This window comes from Spea bombifrons, chromosome 5, assembly GCF_027358695.1.
Source record: "Spea bombifrons isolate aSpeBom1 chromosome 5, aSpeBom1.2.pri, whole genome shotgun sequence".
NCBI lineage: Eukaryota > Metazoa > Chordata > Amphibia > Anura > Pelobatidae > Spea > Spea bombifrons.
In genome coordinates this window covers 24,628,055-24,650,328 of record NC_071091.1, presented here as the reverse complement: position 1 = coordinate 24,650,328, position 22,274 = coordinate 24,628,055, and the positions used below count along the sequence as shown (strand labels likewise).

The window sequence follows — 22,274 nt, the reverse complement described above, 5'->3', positions numbered from 1 at the left end:
ACACTTGTGTTGAATTATTTAATATTTATTATATATTTTGTACTGTATTTTTGGTAATCAAAATAAGCATATTCTCCTAAAGCAGTACAATTAATATTTCACAGTTGTGGTGGTTTCAGTTACATTTCTTTTCAATGTTTTCTATAGAAATGTGTATCACCCAATGCAGCAATTCTGAGAATTAATTGCTAGTCAATTAGAGTATATTGTCTGCTCCTTGTGTATTACATACAGTATTATGTCTTTAGTTCTGTGAAGAGCACAATCAGAAGACCAAAACACTATTTGCTTAAACCACATGTATTGATAATTATGGTGTTTGTCCTTGTATTGGTGCTTTTCTTTTGCCTGTCACTTGAATATATGAATACTGTTGCACTGCATATTGAAGGGCCAAATCATTATTATTATCATGTATTATTAAAAAGGCAATGATGCCTTATTACAAGGGTAAGTGTTTGCTTTACTCTGCCTGTCTCTACGCAAACTGAGCGATTCTAAATAAACACCTGTTAAGAGAACCCTGGGGTCATGGGTCACTAAAGTAAGACTGGACCCAGGACAGCTGCTCCCGTTGCTCTGCAGCAAATGCTGTCCTTCTTACCAGTGGGTGCTTCTTGATAGCTTGGCCATTCACAGGATTTGGTCTCAATGCATAAATATGCCACTGTGTTAACATGTGCGCATGCACCTTGACTTTTGTTCAAGATTGAAACCAGTAATATTCTGTCATTGCATGGCACTGCAAAGTTGCTAGACCTCCTCTTTTAAGTATACCGTCTTTCTTTGTTACCGTAATCCTACAGTCTCTTCTCTCCTCCCCTGATGTCCCTCTTTTCTAGTAGCTCAGCATGTTTGAGTGTACCCCTGTGTTCTCAAGCATTAAAATCCATACCTGTAACCACACCCCACAAAATGAGCCTGTTCCTCTTTGTCGTTCGAAATCTTGGGAGGTATGAGACAAGCTGGGCTATCTTTTCCAAACAGCAAAATGGATAGGAACAACCTGCAAGCCACAGGGAGTTAGAATCTGTAAAATGTATGTAAAATTGAATTTGTTCTTTTTTGACATAGGTGCCCCTTAAATCACTTACACATTATAACGGGGCTGGAAACAAGTCTAGATTGAGAAAACATTGCATGGGAAAAAAGTAACAATGGTCCTACTCATGAGAGATTATTTAAAATAGTTCTTGGTTTGGAAGAAGAGGTTTTGCAGCATAACATTCCATCTGTTGTTGACTGTCTGGAGACTGAACAGAACCTAACATGACAACACAGCCAGTAGCAGTTAAGTTATTAATATTTTAGTTATTTAATATTCCAACATTGAAAAGAGCAGATGTCAACACGGGGTGTGCCTTTTGTATGATAGAAGATAAAGGAGAGGTATTTATTAATAATGAGGCACTTTAAGACCTGCTATGAACATGTATTGGATAAAAGTTTCTAGTTCATTTGTATATTTTAAGTGTTTTGCTAATTCTTTTGTGTTTTCAGTTTAATTTTAGTTCTCTCTAAGGGTTAGTTGCATAAGGATAAATATATTACCTTTCCCCCAGTCCCCCAGATATGGAGCGTTACAGTCTCTTTGCCAGAAAAGCGACAAACAGAGGTCTCCCTGTCGCTATTAAGCTACCTGTTGGAGATCCTAGGTCTAAGTAAAGCTTGTCTGTCTCAATCATGGGACATTTCATTGCTGCATCGATTTAATCACTATTGCTCTTTATAAGTGATATATGTATCTATAATGTGCTGTATATGTTATATACTTACTGGCCGCTTTATTTAGGTACACCTTGCTAGTACCAGGGACCCCCTTTTGCCTTCAGAACTGCCTTCATTATTCCTGGCTTACTTTCTACAAGGTGCTGTAAATATTCCTCAGAGATTTTGGTCCATATGGACATGATTGGATGCTGCAGATTTGTTGACTGCACATGATGCGAATCTCCCGTCCACCACATCCCTGGTGCTCTGTTGGATTGAGATCAGGTGACTGTGGAGGCCATTGGAGTACTCATTGTCACGTTCCAGAAACCAGTTTGCGATGATGTGAGCTTTGTGACATTGGGGCATCATCCTGCTGGAAGTAGCCATCAGAAGATGGGTACACTGTGGTCATAAAGGAGTGGACATGGTCAGATACAATACTCAAGTATGCTGTCACATTTAAACGATGCTCAATTGGTACTAAGTGGAGCAGGAGTTGACTACCTACCTATTAAGTCTACCTCTTTGCCTTTTGGAAGTGGTAAAGGTCTTAGCTTCTCTCTACACACAGTATCATCTGAGCCATTATCTTATTTCTCCCCACATATTACATGATTCATTAGTTATTTCTTCCTTGTTAGTTGATAGATCATCTCAACGCTCTCCAATTTATGTAATCCCTCATCTCAACTTCTGCCTGTTCTGCATCTATACCACCTCCATCATCTCAGTTTCTTTCCCGTATATTCCAATGGCATTCCTCCCAAAGTTATGTTATAAGCACAACGTAACGATGTTTTATGCCACTTTGTTACGCTGTTTTTGAGTGTTCCAGATTTTCACGGACCTGAGGATGACGGTTCACTTGTGGAAATAAATTTTGCATTTCGACACACCTTATTGGTGGGATTAGTCTGATGATATGGTGTCAAAAATATGAGATGCTATTAAGTAGGACCACACCAAAGTGCATGCTATTTAACTTTGCTCATGCCAATAATAGCTGGGCTAACCTCTTACTCGTCTGAAGAATACATAATTGGTTTGCATTGAGGACCATTGCAGCAGCACTTGTGACTTTAAAGACTGTATACAAATGGGTGCCCATAAAGTAGTTTATTATAAACAATCTTAAATTCATACGCCCTGAAAACAGTAGAATAAAATATGTATCCCGTTACTTGCCGTACAGCTCCCATCTAAATGACGTGTAGTTCCACGTTTAACATTACATTGCTGCATGCAGTTTATAGCCATACTGAAGAACACTACTTGCCACTTGGCTGATTTAAATTTTAAAATAATTATGCCTTTTCAAAGACTATAGTTCCTCTTAAATACTGCAACTCTGATGCAGATAAAATGTTTTTATTATCCAGTTTCTCCGTGGGCCAAATCTAATATGCAGCATCTGGTACAAAGCGGAAAAAAAATGTTGGGAAAAAAAACCCTCAAATGTTTTCACGTAGGATTTAGCAGGGTTTTGATTTGACCGTGACCTTGTTTTTGTCTCTTAATTGTACAAAAACAATGAGCGTACATTAGCTTTCTAGGTCTAAGTCAATGTGCGCTGTTTCCAAGCTGTTAATGTGTCATTCTTGGCATTTGACTCAAAGAAAGAGAGAAGAGAATAGATAAGTCTAATTCTTTTGTTCAAACTCTGTAAATGGTTTGGGACAATTAATTTCCAATTGTTTCCCAGTAGAGCAGATTTGCTTGTATATTAATGAGGCACAGGTGTTAGGCCCCTTGTGTCTATAAGCCTGGGAGGCGTATTTTTGTTGTTTATTTAGTCAGCCATAGGTACCGCAAAGGTGCCGGAGCTTGCCTTTTAACAGTTTAGTTTAATTTTTTTTCTTTTTTATGATTTTTTATTTAAATTTGCCAGCACCTGTTAAAAATGTAACACTGTTCATGTAGAAATAAGTGTGAGCGGTTTCCACTGGCAAATGGCACTAAAAGTTAAATAATGCATTTCTGTATCCTGCTTAACAGTCCAGCCTACCATTAAGACGAAGGGGAAAAAAAAGTCTAATTTAAGCAAATATTTCAGCGAAGAGCTAATAGTTATTAGCTTGAGTTCTTCTCAGATAATTCTGTCGGTGCATCTCGGTGTGTTCGGAAATATGGCTGTGCGTGTATTAATATTCATTTTTCTTGTTTATTCACTGAACTGCTGTACCAACATTTTAGGGAAAATGAAATAGCCTCCATAGGCATTATGAATTTCAGTAGTTGGCATAATTATAGCGATCTACATATTCATTAAATCCTGAGAAGAAATGTGTCCAAAAAAGACAACCGTGCGTTTCAAAACCGCGGTTGAATAAAATCCCCGTAAAGACAAAAAAAAAATTAAAAAAAATGAAGTTACAGTCTAAAGTAATGTTTGCTTTATAACATTGTGAAGCAGAGTCTATGGCCGTAATATGTTTCTTAAATATAAGACATCCTTGTTCTTTATGTTCGCAGCAAAGAATGGGAAGAACTCTTTGTAAACAACAATTATTTGGCAGCGATCCGTCTGAAAGGGATTAATGGGCAGCTGAGAAGCAGCAGGTTCCGGAGTGTTTGCTGGAAGGTAAGAAGAAAATATTTATTTATAGTTTGTGGTTGCTGTGTATCAACATTTTACCTGATGCGCTTTAAGATTACTGATGCAGTCACAGGATTTTCCAGGCGACTAAATCTACTGTTTCACAATCCTTTATTATTATGTGTGGAATATTTTGGTAATCACACTGAGCTGGTTTTTAAACCTTTGATCATTTTTGGTAGGGGAGGAGGCTTTTCTTCTCTCCCTCGCTCTGTCTTTTTTTGTTCATTGTAGGTACAACGTCATATAAGCAGGACAGATTGTATGAGACATCCTCGTGAGGTCCCTCTTCAAATCATTCCACTTCCTTCTCTCATATGCATGATGACCCTTCATTACTTTGAGTCCAACAAGTCTGCACCAGACCGTTTTAATGCCACGCGTAGTCATAGACCTAATGTAGTTTTGTTTTAGTTAATAACATTGACATCCACACAAAGATCAGTGTGTCATCCTTATACTAATTCCTAATCAATACTCTTTACAGAACGTGTTGTAATGTGAGCAGAGGCTTGCCAGGGCGCCATCATGAGTACCCTGCCAAGATTATATGACCCGCGTATCTCACTTAAGGCGCTGAAAAGGCTAGGTTTTGCTTGTTATCTAAATGCTTCCAAATTATATTGATTTTGGTCTCTTTTAGACCCTCAGAACTTTTCAGTGATTTGGTTTTATTTCAGATATACCTGGTGACTGTACCTCATAGACCTAAAACATAGAAAATCCATTTACTAAAGAGGGAGTTGTCGGGAGAGTTTGCAGAGAGAGTTGTGATGTAGCCCCTTGACATCACTATACATTATATGGTTTCCACCCCAGTGAGCTGCTTCTGCAGAACGAGCTTGATTGGCCCAGTAAAATATATGCTTAAAGCGGGTGTTAGTGAGCCCTCCCCTAGTCATGCCTCTATACACAACCCCTAAAACAAAAGTGTCTCTCTTTGGTTATTTAAAATATTTGGAGGTAGTCATGTGACTTTGGAAAAGCTCCAAGTAAATTGATCGAATGATCATATGCATATTTCTTAATGTAATCTTACTCAAAGGACACAGACTGTTTTGTGCTACCTGGTTTAAATGTTCCTCCTTGTGACTAGATACGATTTTATGTTACCGGTTTGTGATCTACCTTTATTCATTTATATGAATAAAGTAGTGAAATACGTTTTCTGGAATATTAGGGGTTCTGTGTAAAGGGAGGAATTCTGTCACATGATTAACAGTGGAACTATGCTATGGTGATTGGTCCTCTTTAACTACTCCAAGCCAACATCTCTCTTGATACAACGCCAGGTGCCAGTTTTAAATACCATTGACAGCTTGGCTCTTTTACATATCTGGTAATAATCACTGGGGCACCAAATAGCCTGGGGGAATTTTACACCTGAACTATAGGGATTTAGGTAAAACCCCACAGCACACATACTTTTTTTTAATTTTGTACATTTCCTTTGAAAAGAACGTCTCCAAATCCCACCCATGAAACCATAATTCAAAAACTGAGTAGCAGATGATACCTTCTGCTTGCTTCTAGAAGTTCTTAGTCACAGGGAATTTTCCCTTTGTGGTATCGTGGCGTATATTTTACTTAACTTGAGTTCTGTGCATACCTGAGAAAACCAGTTTGTTTTTACATGATGGGCGTATGTGCAGGTTATCAGGATCACACACAGGATTAGAATGTGATTTAGTATAACACTGTGGATCCTCCAATTGACGTAAAGCTTCATTAGCATAGTACTGCCTGTCCAGCACAAGCACTACTCCTCCTTTACATTTGTAATGTCTAATTGTGAATTAGAACTTACGTTCTTGGGGGCTAAGGTTGTGATGGATAGGGGACAAATTCTTAGCTAACTTAGCAAAGTACTTCTTCCATAGTTTTGTGAAAAACACTCAAAGCTGGGCTCTTTGAATTAATTGGATACAAATTTAACCTTAAACTCATCATAATTAAACCAAACTGATTGTCTCTTGTTGACTCGTGTCTGATTCAACTGCCACATTATATAGTGAATTAATTGTGCAAAAATCTGAAAAATCATAAACCGACTGTGAAAAAACTTTATCCTCCAGAACTCCAGGAGGATCTACAGCAAGTGGTGATAAAACTTTCTCTTCTGTTAAATCGATAGAATTATGTGAATCCTGATTAGTCATGTAAAAGTGTCTCTTCAATTTGAGTGTTCGGATAAATTTATTAAGATCCGAATAGTGGAAAATAAATTAAAGTCCATGGTAGGTGCAAATCCCAAGCCCTTGCTCCTTCTGAGAGTTGATAGGAAGACTATCAACCTAACTGAAAAAATCTGCTACTCTTCTCTGGAGGGTAAACTTGATTTACATCGCTTTTTTTTGTAGATGAGGCTGCAAGACTTCTATCCCCATCAGAACTTTCAGCATCACTAAAAACCTACTCTTTTAGGGTTAGAGTTATTGTATGCCCTGGAGCCAAAACATGGTCTGAAGATATTGGATTACCAGTTGTAAAGCGCATTTATCTCATAGTCCTTTTGTCCAGATTAAATCTGCCCCGTTTCCTTTGTGCTATTTCTTCATTTAATGCAGACATATGTTTTCTCAATTTCTCATCAAAATCCCCAAATCTCAGTTCATTAATCTTAGGTATAAGACGTTTTTGAGTTATCTTGATCTCATTTAGTATTTTCTCCCTTTGTTGTTTCTTAAATAGTAATAGCTGTCTCATGAGATTTAATGATCGCTTCAGTTAAGTTGTCATTCCAAAACTTGCAGGAGCTGACCTGTTCATTCTGTATTCTGATTTGACTATATGTCAGCATCCCACTGTTATACTAAAGCTGAACTCCCTCGAATACAGGTGACATGAAATCTTTACTTCCTGACAAAGTGATGGTTTTCAGAAGTACAGTTATTAGGACCATTTGGTTGTTACCGTAAGCAAAGTCACTGCAAATAACTTATCTTGACGCAACAATATCACCTTAAATATATTCATGCTGTGGGTATACTTTAAATCAACTTCTCTTCTCCACAATCCCCTTACTCCCCAAACTTGTGCGTTCACCATGTTGTTGTTTTTCAGTATCCTTCCACATGCGTTGAAATGTATCTTACAACTATTTTCCTTTTTTTCCCCTGATAATCAGTGTCCTTTTCTAAGCTTGTTGCTAACGAATTTCCATTTTTATTGGCAGCTGTTTCTAAATGTTTTACCCCAAGACAGAAGCCAGTGGATAAGTAAAACGGCAGAGTTAAGAACATGGTATAAAAAGATTAAAGAAATAGTAAGTGATATTTTTTTCCCGTTATTGTCCAATAATGCCAAAATCTGTTTTGTTAGTACGAGTATGATTTCTATTTTTTTTTCTTTTGTGTAGCATATTATAAATCCTCGAAAGGCTGCTGGACAGCAGGATTTAATGATAAATAATCCATTGTCTCAAGATGAGGGGGTAAGTAGACATTATTATTCTGATTTTGGTATCATAAGCCAACCCATCCTTCCTCTAATTTAGGAACAGATGGCTTTATAAGTAGTTAACTTTCATTCTAAACACAGTTTTGATATCAATAGGTAAATCACTTTCTACGCTAAAACATAGCATTACTTTTTTGTGCATCCATACTGACATGAATTCTAAACATCAATTATGCTGGAAATTAGCACTTTGCATATCATTCTTCCCTGGCTGTTAAAGTTATAAGATTTAAGTTACAATAGAGAACATTACAGTGGACTTATTCTGTTTTTAAAATATCTGTGCTTTTTATGCAATGAGTATCATATTTGGGTACCAACTTTTGGCTTGTGATTACCAAATTAGTAATTACCAAAATAATTGTTTGTGGGTTTTTGCATTGCAGACAGCCTAAATCGGGCTTCTAGGGCTACAATAACATTCAATAGTAAACCTTAACTAGCCGATTCTTATTCCTTAAAATATGGAGCGTTCACTTTTCCTACATCCTACATTTTTTTGTTCCTCCTCGATGCCCTACTTGTTCCTTTTGGTGGAAACGTGTTGGTTCTGGCAGTCTTAGTGTGTGGAGTGAGGAAAATTAAGGTGGCTTTGGATTTCAGAAGTAATTCATTATGCAGGCCTGGGCTAACACACTAAAGAAACCAACTTTGCTAAGGCGAAAAAGCCCTTATGTAGATGAATGCTATAAAGTTATAGTAATGAGTACTTAATCATGGTTTCATTGTCGGTGTAGACTGTAATAGTTCCTAAGGTTTCCAAAACTATTGTTATCTCTTTTATTGGAATTAATGTCATCTTTCATTCTTATCTCCCATAGTTTATCTTTGCCAGTCTTTAGCAACTGAAGGCTACTCAGGGTCTTCATCTAGTAGTCAGCTTCCCCCTTTTTTTCCTGTATGGAATATAACTCTTGGCTAATCAAATTCCCATTGCAATTTCAGTGGACATAAAATGCTTGTCACTTTCCTCTGATTTGTGTATTTTCTTGAATCATAATAATTTAATGAAAGCATTTCATGTTGATTTTATTTGTTTAGAGTCTTTGGAACAGGTTTTTCCAGGATAAAGAACTTATAGCAATGATTGAACAAGATGTTAAAAGAACGTAAGTTTGGGTTTTCTCAATCCTCCATGTTGCATATCATAATGAAAAGTCTCCAGCAAATTTTAACATTTAAATTATTTTTAATTTCATGTTTCAAAAATGTTCTAATTTATGAAACTCCCCTGCATGTTCGATCAAAAGATTAATTGCATAGCACCTTTACCCATTCTTTGTTACTCAAGGAAATTGTAAAGCTTCCTCTGTATTATACGGACCCATGTAATTATATTTATGTATAAATGGGGTATGTTCGTATGTGATTCATCTTCCAAGATAAAACAGGCTTTTAGACTTTAAACCATCATAAGTTCAAGTAAGTTACTAAACCACAGAACTTTATAACTTCACTTTCTTAGAAATTAGGACTTTTTTGTGAAGTTCATTTGTAAGTGTTACCCATCGCTTATATTTTCTTGTAATTGTTATTGAAGTTTTGAAAATCATAGACTAAAAAAATATAAAATAATAAAAAGAAATGTAAGAAAAAAACACTGATAACATAAGGCCAATGTTCTCAACTGCAGTTGCAAGTACAGATAACATTCAAGACGCAGCATATGACCAACCCACATCGCTTGTGGTCCTCCTTCCTCCCTATTTTGATAATTATTTGAGGCTTGCAGACTCCAGCTTTGTTACAAAACCTGTGTGTTCCAAGAACATGGACACTTATCAGATTTACTCCGTTTTTGACAGTTCCCTTTGGCAGTGTGTGGTGAAATCAATGTTGCACCTCATCTCTACCCCCAGAAACTCTGGACAGGGGACCTAAACAGTAATAGACCCCCTCTGAGGAATAGTGATATCTTGCACAAGTCTTAACTCTAATCACTTTTATTTTAATGCACCTTTTAGGTTTCCAGAAATGCAGTTCTTCCAACAGGAGAACGTCAGAAAACTCCTTACTGATATCCTTTTCTGTTATGCAAGAGAGAATGAGCATTTGCTTTATAAGCAGGTAAGATAAATAATGTACATTAATATTTTTAATTGCCTGCGTAGAGACTTCTAGTGTTATTTTTGTTTTATTTATAGAGAAGTAAGTTCCACAATGGACCCTTGATCGCTTAGATACCAAAGCCATTGACTGAGCTGTGATTGTTTTTCAGACAGTGACCTCACTGTTTACAGAGTTCTGCTGGATCTTACCTAGTACAATGAGCTTGTTTGTCCCTTTTCACAGATGGAATATCTTACCACCCGCAAGGAGAGCTAAATTTGCACGGTCTCACCTAACTGCTCTTAACAGGCCTCACTATTCCTAACTTTGAGGCAGATAATGGTAGTTTCAGGTGACAAAGGGTCAGAAAGGGACTCATGGGGATGTGCAGTATACTATTCTTCTTTTAGACTTACTTTACACACAGTCCTCCAGCATAAGCAAATGAGAACGGAACCCCTAAAATAAATGCTTTACATTTTTTTTACCTGTTTCTATAGAAGTCTTAGAATCCTGTTACTTTTTAGTGACAAATAATGATGTCATATAGCTGAGTGCCATGCATACAGTGTTATATAAATGGTGACTGTGCTTCACAAGTATTGATTTGTGGAATTAGCTTTATGGATTGAAAGGGACTTTTTGACCAGGATCAGCTATCTCAAACAAATGCATTTGTAGTGAATATTTAATAAGTTGAAATCTACCAGAGTGTGATGGGGTATTTTTCAATGTATATCTGATATAAATAAGGTCTCATAGGTTAAAAAGGGATGAGGTAATGATGGAGGTATGGAGATGCCCAGGGCTGAATTCACAAAAACTTGAGATGGTCTGAGACAGCGCCTGATGCTGTATATATTACGCACAACCCTGGGATTCTTGGCAAATTGAAAAAACTTGTGCTCCAATCAGCAAAAAGTCTGCAAACCCACAAATTTTAGCTATATGAAATCTTACTTAGTTTACATGAAATGTATTTTCAGAAATCCTAGTATCTGCTGATAATCCTTTTTTTTTTTTGCTAAAAATCATACTTGTATGTCTTCCCTTATCTAACCAGAAGTGATCACATGATGTGCACAGGATCGGTGTCAGAGGGTGGAAGTAGGAGTAATAATGGACTGCTTGGTGGGCTTAATTTGAGTTTCAGAACCATCTTTGTAACAGTAAAACAAACATTGTTTTAACACATGATCATGCACAATTATTTATCCAGCTAACCTTTGGGTAATTTGGGTATTGTAAAGCAACAATGCCTGAGATCTTCAATGGTGATGAGATGGCAACTTTTCAACATAGAAATATAAAGACATAGATTCAGGATGGCCAAATGCCTATCTTCTGCATGTTTAAATCCCCTTGCTGTTTTAGCCCCTGCCACTTCTGATGGGAGATGTCACAACAGATTCTCAGTAAAGTAAAACTTCCTTGCATTACTTCTAACATGTCTCCTCAAATCTCCCTTCTGTACTGAACCAATTTGTCATCTGTACTTTTTGAAATCCAAATGCAACCCAAAGATTAAGACAAAACACGTTTGTAAACTAAGTCTAAGATGCATGCAAATATTTTTCATGGCAATTGCCTAAATTTATTAGCTGAATTTTACACTATGTGCTTCAGCCCCGCTCTGTCGGTGTGCCTGGCATACTGCTTTGTGGTTTAGCTGTCATTACTCCTAGATGCTTCCACTTCACAATAATAGCATTTATAGATGACATGGACAGATCTAGCAGGAAGATATTTCACAAACTGACTTGTGGCAAAAGTGATATTGTATGAGAGGGCCACGGTTAAAGTCACTGAGTTCTTCAGTATGGTACCTGTCATCCTGCAAATGTTTGTCTATGGAGATGCCGTGCCAAAATGCTTGATTTTGTACGTTATCAATGGGTGTGGTTAATAATTAGGGGGGTTGTCCGCATACAGTTGTGTGAAAAAGTACACCCTGTTTGAATTCTATGCTTTTACATACCAGAACATAACAACAATAATCTGTTCCTTAGCCGATCTAAAAATTAGGTAAATACAACATGAACAGCAATACATGACATATTACACAGTGTCATGATTTGTTCAGCAAAAAATAAAGCCAAAATGGAAAAGCCATGTGTGAAAATCTAAGTACACCCTTACTGTTACCATAGGGATTAAGATGCTAAGTAGCAGACAGGTGCTGCTAATTAAATGCCTTTGATTGATCATCAGCAAGTATGACAATGTCTATAACAGCAGAAATTTTAGCAGTTTGCTGGTCCAGTGCATTCAGAAAGACATCAGCAATGATCTTAGAGAAGCAATTGTTGCTGCCCATGGATTTGGGAAGGGTTATAAGGCCATTTCCAAACAATTTAAAGTCTATCATTCTACAGTGAGAAAGATTATTCAAAAGTGGAAAACTTTCAAGACAGTTGCCAATTTTCCCAGGAGTGGACGTCCCAGCAAATTAACCCCATGTTCAGACCATGCAATGGGAAATTGCAAAAAACCCAAGAGTTACAACACAGACTCTACAGGCCTCAGCATGTTAAATAAAAGTTCATGACAGTACAATTAGAAAAAGACTGAACCAGTATGACTTGTTTTCAAGGGTTGCCAAGAAAAGACCTCTTCTCTCTAAAAAGAACATGGCAGCACGTCATAGGTTTGTAAAGTTACATCTCAACAAACCACAAAACTTCTGTAACAATGTCCTTTGGACAGATGAGACCAAGGTGGAGAAGTCAATAGAAAATAATAGAACAATTAGATTCTGAAATCCAAAGGAGCTCTACCTACTATGCATACTCACTACATATACACTGAAAAGTGAGATTATTACTTTTTGTGTTTAAGTGTTCATTTATCAATAATAGCATTTGAGGGTTTGCAGATAGCGATCGTTCTAGAACAAAACAGAGATGGCCTTTTCAGACATGGAGAAGTGGTACAATCCAAATTAAGGAGAGAAAAAAAAAAGCTGTGAACATTTTAGATTAAACAGCTATCAAAGTTTTGAAAGAACCTAGGGAGCCTGCTAGCAGAGACTCATTTTCAAGTTAATGCCGTTTTCCGTATTAGTTTTCAACAGAGAACATGGGGTAAAGATACTAAAGAACTTTGTAAAATCAAATTACGTTAAGTAAGCAATAAACAAGTTGGGAAACAAATATTTCCTAACTATGTTAACTGCAATGTGGAAAAAAAAACAAATCGTTAAGCGAAATAAAAATTAATGGTGAGCATTTTTTTTAATAAATTTCCTTGGTTGTAATTATTCAACGGTGTCCATTCCCACAGCGCTAACTGAATACACCCCAGGCATGTCAAGCATTGGAGTGAGAAACAGTGTATAATTTTAAACAAAGTCTGTCATTTACTGAACTAGAAAGTAATATTATTACTGGGTAAGAATTAAAAGAGCTTAATTACCCCCTGCTTGGGTTTGATATCTTGAAGATGCCTTACAGAGAAATAACACCTTTCTGCATAAGGAATGAATATTTAACTTGATAACATTTAAAAGAAAAGAAAAACTTAAGTCTCCATACAAGCTGTTAAAGCTATTATTTTGTAGTAGGTGACACCCCGTTTAACATAGACCATATTGTTAATAGTTATGGGATTTTATTGAATTAATGAGACTGTTATCATGTAGTAGAATGTCTTGCTGAGTTAATTGAAACCGCATAGATTACATAAATGGTATTAATGAACTTTGACTGCCTGATGCTTCCGCTTTAATAAAGACTGCTTGGTGAGCTAAATGAGCATAGGCATATAAAGAACAGGTTCAATTTTGCGAGCCTACAGGCTGTTGACAAATAGAAAAGTTTACCTCTGTTTTGTTGTTTTCTCTTTTATTATTGGATGTCATGCTTTGTTCCATTCCTATAGTGCTATAAGTGAGGCTTTTTTAGGCATTCTAAAAGGCATATCATCTATAAAAAATATCTGTATTAAATGGGCCTTATTTCCCCTTTTGCATAGCAGTGGTGGTGTCAAAATTAGATATGTTCTGTGTCAGTGAAAAATGATGTCACAGTTGGAATGTTCACATCTTTCACAGGAAATAAAAAAATGTAACAATATAGATGCATTTATAGGAATGTCCAGAAAATAGTTTTGGGCACTCTGATGAGGTAGATAAAAGTGGAAGTGGTACCAACACTCAGACGTTTGGACTAGTTTCCAAGTTGACCCTAATAGACCCAAAGTGTTCATCCTGAAGGGGTTCACTAGCTTTTATGAAGAAAGGATGAGTGTTGAGTAATGCAGACATAGCAATCTTCATCGTGTTGGGTAATATTTTTCCAAAAGTAAGTAATTTAAGATGACATCATTTAATATGTTGTTGTTATTGCTGTTCGTCCCACAGTTCCTGATTACAAGGCAATTTGCAGTTAATCCTAAAGTAAAATTATTTTATGCAAAGTGTTAAAGGAAGCAATTATGGAAATCTAGACAATATTAAGGAAAAATACATACCATATTCCTTTAACAATATTGAAACTATCCATACCTTTTGTATCTGATTATGGTATATGTATATGCCATTTTGTCTTGAATGAAATTCTTTCACATAAGCCATATCAACCAATAACATCTAGACCAGGGGTTGACATTTGGTTTATAGCTTCTGGTCTGCAGTTAAAGGGGCAATACAACATTGAAAACACACTACTTTGTACAGTAGTGCAGTTAACAAGAAATATTTTACACCTGCCAAAGATTAAAATATTTCAAGTTATCATATTAAACCATATTCATGCTAATAAATATTATTTGTTGGGGTATGTACCTGGACGCGTTTAAACTCTCTCATATGCTGTGCTGCCCGGGCACCTGTGGTTTGTCGAACCTTGCTATACACTAACATACACTACCGTGCTATGACAAACCACCTTACAGTAACACACACTGACACTGACATTCTACGCTGATGTACACACATACTTACTCCGTACACTAATACACACTTAACACTATATGCTGACATACTTAAACACACACACACACACACACACACACTGACACTACAGTATACACACTCACATACACTATTCCTGCCCTCACCTACAAAACTCTAGGACGGCAAAAAGGGTTTTTTAGTCACCATGGCGACCTTGCACTTTGGTTTGTCGAGCCCTGGTATAGACCAACCAATAAGATCAATGCCCTCTTTGATATCAGAGAGGTTAAGCTGGTTGGGGTACTGTGGATGGCAATAATTACTGTCCATAAAGTATGTATGGGTATTTACAATTCAAAACATGTGTGAATTCCTGCAGTTCTTTGCAGAGAGAGCACAACTGTCATGGGACACAGTAAACATGGGACAACCATGCATACCTACTGCGCCAAATATATATTGTAAAGCTCCAATAAACTGGGTCCCTAATTTGGTATTTTAGCTAACTGGCACTGAAATCTAAATCTCATAGCGCTTTACTCATTGCTGTTTTGTGTTTATGGACAGACTAGATCAGTGGTGCTTAACCTTGTTGGAGGTACTGACCCCCACCAGTTTCATATGCGCATTCACTGAACCCTTCTTAATTTGAAAAATAAAATATGATTTATTCAAATTCAAAACATAGGTATATATTTAGGTATATATTTATACATAGGTATATTTTTATACATAGGTGCACAAAAAACCATTAAAGAACAAAACCATTAAAATATTAAAACATGATTTTCACACAAAAACAAAACCATAATAATGAATATTTACTGCAAATCAGTGCGACTTCTGCTGTTGCCTTTCAGAGACCAGTTCAGAAATGCACGGCTTTACCTTGGCAAGTGCCACTACACATTGTCGGGTGTGTGTCTTGACCTCCGCCAAACCCACAAGACTGACTCACCGAACCCCTGGTGTTCGATCGAACCCAGGTTAAGAACCACTGGACTAGATGGACTGAACAGTTCCTATCTGCCATCGCATTCTGTTTCTGTGTTTCTCAGAGCATCACTTCTGGTCTGATATTTGTTTTAATTATTTTCCAGGGAATGCATGAACTACTGGCGCCAATGGTGTTCATTTTACATTGTGACCACCAGGCATTTTTACATGCCAGTGAGGCTGCACAACCAAGGTAAGAAAACCAGAAGACCGGATTTCCGTATCTTGTTTAGCAGCAAGACTTTGCATTTGTGTACGTCTGGAAATAAAAAGTTGTAGATTTCATTCATGCGTGCTTCAAAGGGCCACTTGTGCACCAATAAGTCTTAAAGGGCCCCTAAGAGCTTGGGGTCACCCATGTACTTCACAACTTATTTTATCCTTCCAACAACATACAGTTTAGTTTTCTGCATAAGAACACTTGACGAATTCATTTTTAAACCTTATGAATGACAACAGTTGCGTACGACTGATATATGGGATCTCATTTGTTCAGTAAAGAAAGAAATTGATATTTAATATCTGTCTAACGTGGGGAGGGGGTAACTAATTTGTATGCACTCTTTTAGAATACCAAGCATTTCAAAATAACTATGTTTACCAGAGTAGACGTTATTGACGTTTTAAAATGCTGATCAAGTGTTTTAATGGGTTTGTGCTTTTTTTTCCCCCCCGTAGTGAAGAGATGAAAGCTATATTAAATCCTGATTACCTGGAACACGATTCTTAGTAAGTTACACATTTTGTTCTCAGATTTTCTAGCTCAAGATTTTTGCTTAAAATTTGAGTGTCTCGGGGGTACGCATTACATTGCACCCCTCTCTGGAGTTCACAAACGGTGATGCCTCTACAAATAACCCCGTTACTCTTTATTTCTCCAGTGCATTGTTTTCTAACCTCATGGGAAGTGCAGAACCATGGTTTTCAACGTTTGAACATGATTTACCCAAGGTAATAAATCTGCACTATGCACCTACACTATACATATCTGATGAAGTACGGTACAAATAATTATCATTGAATAAAAAATACACAAACTTATTTGAGCCCCCCCCAGATCTACATCAGACACCTCCCTATAATGTGTGCCATCGCACCTAATCTGCTTTTGGAACTGTATACATAAATTTATATGGATTTAAAATGACCAAGCCCTGAAGTTTTTTTTGTTAAAAACAGAATGAAATTACACTGGCAGTGCCATATTTAAAATTGTCCGATAGTAAATTAAGGTTTCCATAACAAATGGAGATTGCCCATGAAAATGGTTGTTTTGTTAAATCGTATGGCTTACTATTCCAACCATATATTTTATGTCAACACAGCTCTTACATTTAAGCCTTTCAGTGATAACTTCCCTGTGTGTAATAAATAAATGAAGTTCAAGAGAGCAGGCAGCCAGTATGACTTTTTCAGATATAGTCTTAAAAAGGTAAAGGTTCCAGCCTCTAATGTGAGATCAGCGACTAGCGTGCTGGAAAAAAGTCACAGATCCTTAACTCTGATGCCACAGGTGCCCCCTCCTATAAAAAATGTGTGCCTTATAAAAAAGAAACACAGTAATCCAAACGTTGTATCTTATTTAAGGATAAAGATGCAGTGCTCTCAACAATGCCATTTGCCAGACCCCAGGATATAGGACCCTCTATTGCTATTGTGACAAAAGTGAACTACATTCAAGACCAGCTGCTAAAGAAGCATGATATTGAACTCTACATGCATCTAAATAGACTTGAAATTGCTCCTCAGATATATGGACTGTAAGTATGCAACACATTCTTAATATTCTATTACCATCACTATTCTATTTTAAATGCTGGCACTTCCTCTGGGGGTCTTCTATGATGGAGCGCCGACATCACATGACCTTCCAGTGCTCATTCATAGAAGCCCCAGCGGAAGTGCCGGCACCAGCCGCGGAGGTTGTCTGCGCGCATCGCACAGACCTCCACCGTCTGCCCCACTAGACACCAAAATATCTGAAGCACGGGGAGAAGCACTGGTAAGTAGGGGAGGGTAAGTGTGGCATATGGGGGGGTATAAGGGCTTTCTGGAGTAGCATATAGGGGGTTAAAAAGAATATCAGGGAGGCAGAGTGGCATATAGGGGTTGAAAGGAATATCAGGGAGGCAGAGTGGCATATAGGGGGTTAAAGGAATATCAGGGAGGCATAGTGGCATATAGGGGGTTAAAAGGAATATCAGGGAGGCAGAGTGGCATATAGGGGTGTATAAGGCATATCTGGGGGGCAGAGTGACATATAGGGAGGTTAAAAGACATATCTGGGAGGCAGAGTGGTATATAGGGGGTATAAGCTCCCAAGAGAAGGGCCCTCTTCTCCTTTACACCAGTTTGTTATTGTATGTGTTATTGTATGTGTTTCTAAATTGTTCTTCTGACTGTTACAGCGCTGCGGAATCTGCCGGCGCTTTATAAATAAATGTAATGAGGCATATCTGGGGGGCAGATGTGCATAACTGGGGGCAGGTTGCCAAATAAAAGGAAATATAAACAAAAAATGCATTTTTCTCAATCATAGTTTTTATTAAGTATGAAAAAACATGTTTATATGTAAATTAATATCTACTACTAAAAACAATTCTTATAGGGTAATCTTATATTCAGGGTCATCTTATAATTGAGCAAAGACGGTGTATATATATATATATATATATATATACATATATATGCATGCAATTATTGCACAGACAATCAGAAAATACGTTTAAGTGCATAGCTTTTGTATTATTAACCCATTATGGTATTTTGTTAAAGCATGGCAATGCAAAATGTATGTCTAATGTATGTAAAATAGGCTTAAGTTGTATTGGAAAACAGTCTCTCTTGGGAACAAGATGACCTATCTTACATAAAAGTTCCACATTAATTTCCAAAGCACCTTAGTTTTGTTCATACCGTGATGTAGTCTGTATTATTATTATTAGAGTCACTCGTTCATCATCTGAAGTACCGGCAAGTGAGATTTAATTGTTATCCCAACCCGTTTAGGTGCATGCTTTATTAAAAACAGACCCGGCTGCCCCTTTAAACCAAGTGGAATCCTTATTACACAAAACACTATTTACCTGTAAGTACAATATGTATAGGCACGTCACATTCTATTTTCCCCAAAGATGCAAATAAACCACGCTATAATTATAATCTCTTTGCTCCAGGCAAAGTGCACTCTACAATTTAAATAATTTACAAAATATGAACTTACAAAAATACATGTAATTATCTTAAAAGAATAGTATATAATTCAGCACCAATTTGTGTATTTTACAGACTACTCCTGATTTAATGCGCCAATCAAATTAATAGCCAATCTTGAATTTGATTGGAATCAGCAATAGTTTGCCATCTCTTGTTTTATGAGTCAGTCGCATGCTTGGAATATACAATGAGCCATTTGGAAGGATCACCTATCTCTAGTATGTGATTTAAGATTGAAATGAAAACTACAATGTCCAAATTTGCTGAACACTTGCTCATCAATCTAGATTTTTTCCGAAATAATTCTGCATGTCATTTGAATTATTTACTCTGCATCTGACACCAATTTTAGCTCCCCTAAGAACTTTTTTTTTTTTAAAGGTAAATGTGAATAGAAAAATACTGTAAATTAGTTAATTTTGTATGCACTAATATTTCATTTAAATGGACAGTTATCTAAGTAGCCAATGTTGACACCTACATGTGGATGACTGGGATTTATACTGTATCTCATTTCTTTTTTGGTGCGGGGTAAACCGAAAATTAAAAATAATTAACAAAATAGTAACCATGTTAATGGACAGACCTGAATAGTATTTACAGATCTCTAAATCAAAATGTCCACATTTACCTGTACAAAGAGAGTAATGGAACCTATATATCCAAGGTACAGCTGTTCATACTCAAATATTACACATTTGACCGGAGTTATTACTATCCATATCTATGACATTTGTGGAACTTTGATAGGTCACATGTTTCATCTGCCCTATCAGAGACACAGTATACTAGTATCTAAGCAACCAGCATCTCCGTTGTTGCAGACCCACACAATGATAGCTTAAGTTTGACTTATGACATCACACACCAGTACTTTAAACAGATCTGCACTAAGATCAGTGCTTAATTTTTCCTCTGGAGAAAACATCTCATAGCAGACTACATCAAGAGACGCAATTCCCTCCCCTATATCCCATTATGTTGTTTATTGGTTTGATTAAACCCATTTGGAGAAATCAATTTAATAATGCTTAAGAAAAAGCCCCAGCACATTGGGATACAATGAGCCGATACTGGACTACGACAGCTTCAAGGGAAGTGCTTTGAGTTTTGTCTTTGATAATGTGCTATTTCGGTTTTAGGATGTTCAATAGCCCATCTACACCTTTTACTAGCTAAACATGCTTATATTTACGGTAATATCCTTACATGTTACATCCTTATGTTACTAAATAACGTGTGTGTATATATATATATATATATATATATATGTGTGTGTGTGTATATATATATATATAAATATATATAAATATATATACGGTATATTGTCCCCGATGCATATTAAAGTTTAATACTAAAACAAATGCCATGTGAGTCCAGTACATTTATAAATTATTAATACTTTAAATAGTTTATGGGATAAAGAAATAAAAAATGAATTATTGAAAAAAAAATGAAGAATTGCAATATATATTTATAGAATAAACATATACTCTGGATTATTTTGCAAGGAAATGGCACTACTTTTCCTTTGTTTGCTGCATAGGTCATATAATATTTATATTGATAGTGATACTTGTACCTTCAGCCTTCTGTCTGCCATCACTTGTATGTATGATGATTCAATCTGTGGCATTATTAGTATCATTATACACCTGTATATATGCGGTATAAAGAGTATGCCATATTTTTGTTTTCACCTCGCTTTTTCAATGAGTAAAGAATATATATTATTTAATATTACATTGCATTTGGAAAACATCAAATTATCTTCCAATACTGTGTAGGCTTGGTAGTTAAAAAAAATAAATAAAAGATAATTGGATGGCAGACTAGTTAAAATTAGTGAAACAAATGGGGGGGGAGTCTCCTGTTTTACAGATATTGTACGGTGGTAGGCTAGAATAGTGAGGGATAAATCTTGGGATCCTGGTTTGGCAAAGACTACTTGCTAGCAGGTAATTTCATAATTCCAGGGTGGTCCAGGGATGTATACTGACTTGTAACGTGAAAGTAAGGTCTCACTCCTCGATGGTAGAGGACTGCAGCATGGTCGCAAATGTTACCCCATACGTCACATTTACATTTTATTAATAGAGCGTCTGCAGATTCCATGCTGCTGATACAGTAGGGGAGGCTGAAATGTAACAATTAAAATTGAGAATATAAAAACTTCCAATAACATTAGCTTAGCTACATAACAGGATAGATGGTTTCACCTTATTTGAGCATTTTATTGCACGTTTGAGGTCACCATCTGTATTGAGGACATAGTGTCCGGGAGGCACATAGCATCTCCCTCTGACTGCACACCACAAACAACCACGAGAGATCTGGCTTAATCATTTACTAATATGTAGAACAAGAGTCTGCCGGGCACCCTAAAACACTTACTTCCCCTGCCTGGCAGCTACACTACTTCTATCCCTTTCCGTGCGCGTGTATACTATGGGTCACTTGAAGATTTCTTTTTATTTGTTTTTTTATTGTGATGGGGGTTGATCCTCAGGGAAAGGGTGGCATTGTGGCGTTTTTTATATGGTGCATCTTTCTGTCTTTGAGTGGAGGTTCCGGGGAAAGAGTGAATTGTGGTGTGTTTAAGGATATATACAAGGAATTCTCTGTGTTGGGGAGTCTGAGGAGGAAGGCTGTGATTGCCAGTGGGTGTTATATGTTTTTTTATATAGGAGCTTTTTTTATATAGTGTGGGGGGGCTTGGTGTAGAGGGTGGGTAGCACTTGAATTTCTTATGTAGATATTGATCTGGTTTACTGATTCGATTTGGGTCTCATTCAAACGTTGTCCTGATTTGATTTGAGGTTTGATTCTGTCCCAAATTTGAGATTCACAGGACCCTTCTTTGCTGTTATAAATAGAAAAATAAAATTTGGAATCGTATATTTAGACGATTCATCAAATATATTAAGAAAAATGAATTAATAACCATGTTCTTTTTGCTTTTGTAGTGCAAACTGTACAGAAATATATTTCTGCTTTGCTTTGGTCTTTATACAATCACTACCAAATGAAAAAAGGCTTCTATTATCTTGATAAAAATTATATTACATTGATCATCTAATTTTATTAATGAGCTTTGTTCTGTTCAGTAATGCTTCCTGCGACCAGGCGACCTCAAGTCTGAACTGCTAGACAGATAATAATTGTAATGCATTTGGATATATTCTTTGGACCCCGGCCTGAAAATGATTGACCTCAAATGTAATAATGATGTATCAGCTGTATAAATGAGAATAGAGATTTGCAAAGCAATATTTTTATAACTGGGGGGGGGACCTCTTTCCATTCTGATAACTATCGTTCCCTTTTCTAATACACACGCACACACATATA

At 36.7% G+C, this 22,274-nt stretch overlaps 1 protein-coding gene across 1 annotated transcript in view; it reads left to right on the top strand.

The window, feature by feature from the left end:
* TBC1D5 (TBC1 domain family member 5) overlaps positions 1-22,274 on the top strand; it is a 239,581-nt gene that overhangs the window by 129,734 nt on the left and 87,573 nt on the right. The window contains exons 5-13 of the mRNA XM_053465963.1: positions 4,186-4,294; positions 7,485-7,574; positions 7,668-7,742; positions 8,810-8,877; positions 9,733-9,835; positions 15,812-15,900; positions 16,386-16,436; positions 16,589-16,658; positions 17,295-17,467. Coding sequence (XP_053321938.1) covers positions 4,186-4,294; positions 7,485-7,574; positions 7,668-7,742; positions 8,810-8,877; positions 9,733-9,835; positions 15,812-15,900; positions 16,386-16,436; positions 16,589-16,658; positions 17,295-17,467 — 828 coding nt within the window. The remainder of the gene's footprint in view (positions 1-4,185; positions 4,295-7,484; positions 7,575-7,667; positions 7,743-8,809; positions 8,878-9,732; positions 9,836-15,811; positions 15,901-16,385; positions 16,437-16,588; positions 16,659-17,294; positions 17,468-22,274) is intronic.